This window comes from Lycium barbarum, chromosome 9 (assembly GCF_019175385.1).
Source record: "Lycium barbarum isolate Lr01 chromosome 9, ASM1917538v2, whole genome shotgun sequence".
Lineage (NCBI taxonomy): Eukaryota > Viridiplantae > Streptophyta > Magnoliopsida > Solanales > Solanaceae > Lycium > Lycium barbarum.
The window spans coordinates 112,468,627-112,472,486 of record NC_083345.1 but is presented as its reverse complement, the minus strand read 5'-3'; the positions used below and the strand labels follow the sequence as shown (position 1 = coordinate 112,472,486).

The 3,860-nt window shown below is 32.6% G+C and overlaps 1 protein-coding gene across 1 annotated transcript; it reads right to left on the bottom strand.

Annotated features, from left to right (window-relative positions):
- Positions 1 to 1,294: 1,294 nt before the first annotated feature.
- Positions 1,295 to 2,516, bottom strand: LOC132612183 (serine/threonine-protein kinase Aurora-3-like). The gene is made up of 4 exons (XM_060326506.1): positions 2,296 to 2,516; positions 2,149 to 2,221; positions 1,881 to 1,952; positions 1,295 to 1,537 (listed from the first exon to the last, which is right to left on the bottom strand). Exons 1-4 carry the CDS (start codon positions 2,514 to 2,516, stop codon positions 1,295 to 1,297), a joined length of 609 nt encoding a protein of 202 aa, XP_060182489.1.
- Positions 2,517 to 3,860: the final 1,344 nt, after the last annotated feature.

Sequence of the window (3,860 nt, the reverse complement as noted above, 5' to 3'; positions counted from 1 at the left end):
ACTTTTGTCGCAAAAACTATGTTGATACATTAGTGACAAATTAAAATATGTAGTTAACCATTGTAAACTTTAGCCACATAATTTTATAATTAATTGTGACTTTAATTTTTGTCACTAATAGTTCAAACAATTAGTGACAATTGTATTATTTGTCTCTGTTCAACTTACAATTTAGTCACAATGCAATTTTGTCACAAAAAATATAAATTTGAAATGGCTACGACTTAAATTTCGTAGTTGACTAGTGCAATTATTGGCTATAAAAAAATTTGTAGTTATAAAGAAAAGATTCAGACACATCTCGATCTAAACAAAATAAAAATTAGAGTTTTATCCGTCAATAGATATACCCCGCAAGCATAATTTTCTTTGAAATACTAGATCATACTACTGACAAGCGACATAGACCATATTACATAATAAAAGAGATAAAATGCCTATACACATATTTTTAACTAATATACCACTAAAATTTGGAGACGAAAACTTTTGTCGCAAAAACTATGTTGATACATTAGCGACAAATTAGAATTTGTAGTTCATCATTCCAAACTTTAGCCGCAGAATTTTATATTTAATTGTGACTTTAATTTTTGTCACTAATAGTTCGAACAATTAGTGACAATTGTATTATTTGTCTCTACTCAACCTACAATTTAGTCACAACGAAATTGTCACAAAAAAAATATAATTTTCAAATGGTGACAACTTAAATTTCGTAGTTGAATAGTGCAATTATTGGCTACAAAAAATATGTAGTTATAAATTAAAATATTAAGATACATCTCGATTTAAACAAAATTAAAATTAGAGTTTTCTCCATCAGCAATTATACACCACACAAGCATAATTTTTTTTTGAAATACTAGACTATACTACTGATAAGCGACATAGACCATATTATATAATAAAAGAGATAAATGCCTATACGCAGTTATTTTTTGAACTAATATACCACTGCGCAGTGAGCTTAGCAGCGAATTTTATTGATAACAAAGTTCATTACAAAAAGAAAGTAGCTGCGCTTTGCAGAAAAATAAAATTCTATAATTAACTGCGAAGATAACTTATTTTGAGAGGTAAGTTTACAGATAATCCCAATCAATGACATGAAATAATCTCCATTGTCCAATTCAATCTTGTAATATGAAACCAAGAAAATCTACCTGGCCTGCCAAATACTTCCATTTCAAGTTCTAGTCTACTTTTAGCGCTACAATAAGGTGAACAAACACTTTCTTTGGTGCTTATCCTCTGTCAAACTTCCTAGTAAAAAGTATAAATGTAGCAATCTCTATAGGATACGTACTACTGCTTCCTTCGTAAATCTAGAATAACTTGTGCAGGTCACTTGGATATCTTGGCAGTGGAATACATTTTCTCGATAGTGATTCTCAAAAGCCAAGTGGAATGCAATTGTCAAGATCGAATGATGATTGTAATTGCTTCCTTCAACTTCACCAGTGGGTCGTGTCCCACCAGTTCTAGCCTCAAGAATTGAATCTAAATCCAAAGTCCGAGCTGCACTGGGAGAATCCTGCATCATAAAGAGTAACAGTAGTAAACTATGAGAATAAGGTAAGAAACTAATTTCGAAGTTAATAGAAAATCCAGTAAAGTCATATGTAAATGATATACAACTATTTCCAGGAAACTATATCAATGTCCACCAACATAGCTTCACACTCCATCTGATACAAACTATTGAAACCAAGATGATTACATTTACATATCATATGTAATAGCAAAAAGAGTTGAAACACCAGCAGGTGAAAAGACAAACTTTATGTTATCGGTTACTTTCACAGTTTCACTAGACAGGGCGCTTTAACTAAACGATGAAAATTGGAAAAGCGACTCAGATTATAGTGTCATGTGACATTCTTAATTATCCAAGGATGCTCCATGATCTTTTGAAAAGAAAGCATTTTTGAAGAGTCCTTCACAAGAAGCTGCAAAGAGAAAGGAAACAATCAGAAAAAAAGCGTGCAACCAGAAATTTTGCAAGTGTTTTAAAACGTAACTCTTTGACCTATATACACCAGTATTATTTTCTATATGCACTGTATGTGCTTTAACTAACCACCCTTCAGTTTATGTAGTTTCTTCTTACAGAACTAAAGCATAGACAAGTACTAATTAATTTACCTGGCTAATGAGATTCTTAGCTTCAGCAGATACATCAGGTGTTGAAGGGAAGCTGAGGTCTACCTTCATAATTCTATAATACTCAAGTTAGTTTATCTTAATTTTCCAGTAACAGTTAAAAGATGACTGAAGCAGAGGAATAGTTACCTTTTGAATGTGTCGGTCTGTCTCTCGGCCTCAAATGGAGGCACACTGTATAAAAACTCGTAGCAAAGGATCCCTAGAGTCCAATTGTCAACCGCATAATCATGAGCTTTGTTCTCCACCATTTCCGGTGCTAGATGGTCCAGAGTTCCGCACATTGTATGTCTCTTGCTTTTTGATTGTACAGACCACCCAAAATCTGCGATCTTCAAGCGGCCCTGCATTTCATGTGATAATCTAGTCTAGATATTTGTGGTAGTTTTCAGATGCTAGGTGCTTATTAACTTTTCAAAGCACCAAAATAATCTTAAATTCTCTAAAAGATGAAAGGCAGAAAAGGCTGTGATTAAAAGCTAGAAGTTTCTGCATTCGTAGGTTTTCAGACATAAGAAGATATACCTAATTCAATCAGACAAAATCTGCAAATAACTTATGAAAGTCATCCCCTTGAAATCCGCTAAACAAGATACAAAATTCAGAAGAACTATTAACAGGTAACTGACCTTACTATTATGAGGTTACATCACAAGTCAATGTCGTCGCCATCACATGTGCTATCAGCTGCATCGTCATTAGTACTATTATTACCTTCATTCTCCTCATTATCACTTATGTACTCTACCATAGTGTCATCCTCTTGGTCAGAATCTTCTTCGATATAATCAACTTCAACTTCTGGTTCTGTTTGAGCCTCCAATTCAATTACATTTGTATCCAGGGTAATCGGTTCAACATCATCTCTATGTAGTTTACTCAACATATCCACCGTATCATTGACAATCGAATTACTTTCAAGTGACATGTCTTGATACACATCATTATTTGTAATATGCGACTCATCACTTTCTGTCTCTGAATTTTCCTTCTCCGGGACATCATATAAGTGTCTATCTTGAAATTTGAGCACAATTCGCCAATTTTCCCCCAATTTTGGGTCATCAATGTAAAATACTTGTTTTGCTTGAGTAGCTAGTACGAAAGAATCATGTTCATACCAAAATCTTTTAACACATATGCTCGTAAAATGTTTATCTTTTTGCATCCCTGTTTTCTTGCGAAGATCAAACCACTTGCATTTAAATAGAAAAACTCGATTCTCATCAACATACTCTAACTCAATGATGTCAGTTATAATACCATAAAAATCAATCAGCTCATTTTCATGATAGCCTGCAACAACTATACCACAATTCTGACTTTTACGTAATTCATCGCGTCGTTGAATAAGATACCTAACACCATTTATAACACAGCCAGTATGTTTTCTTCCACGCACATCAGATTCCATTGCCAAAGGATATAATTTCTTGATAGACATTGACTTGTCTTTATTATATAATTTCAAAATCTATGATTAAAAAAATATAGAGTTCAATTAGTAAAGAAGAAAAATATTAAAATTTAAACACAACAACATGATTATTATCTTAAAATCACTTACTTTCCTTTTAAACCATAAAGGAAATTGTTCTCTGTGTTTCTCTTCTATATTCCCAACATCTTGTTTCACCAACTCTTCTTTATGCTCTCTGCATGTAAATTTTTTTTATTTAGAAATAGTATTAAAA

Coding starts and splice junctions, on each gene's coding strand:
- LOC132612183 (XM_060326506.1), bottom strand. CDS start 2,516: ATGCAGGGCCGCTTGAAGATCGCAGATTTTGGGTGGTCTGTACAATCA. Junction 2,222..2,295: donor CAGACCGACACATTCAAAAG/GTAACTATTCCT, acceptor TGAGTATTATAG/AATTATGAAGGTAGACCTCA. Junction 1,953..2,148: donor CTAAGAATCTCATTAGCCAG/GTAAATTAATTA, acceptor TTCTCTTTGCAG/CTTCTTGTGAAGGACTCTTC.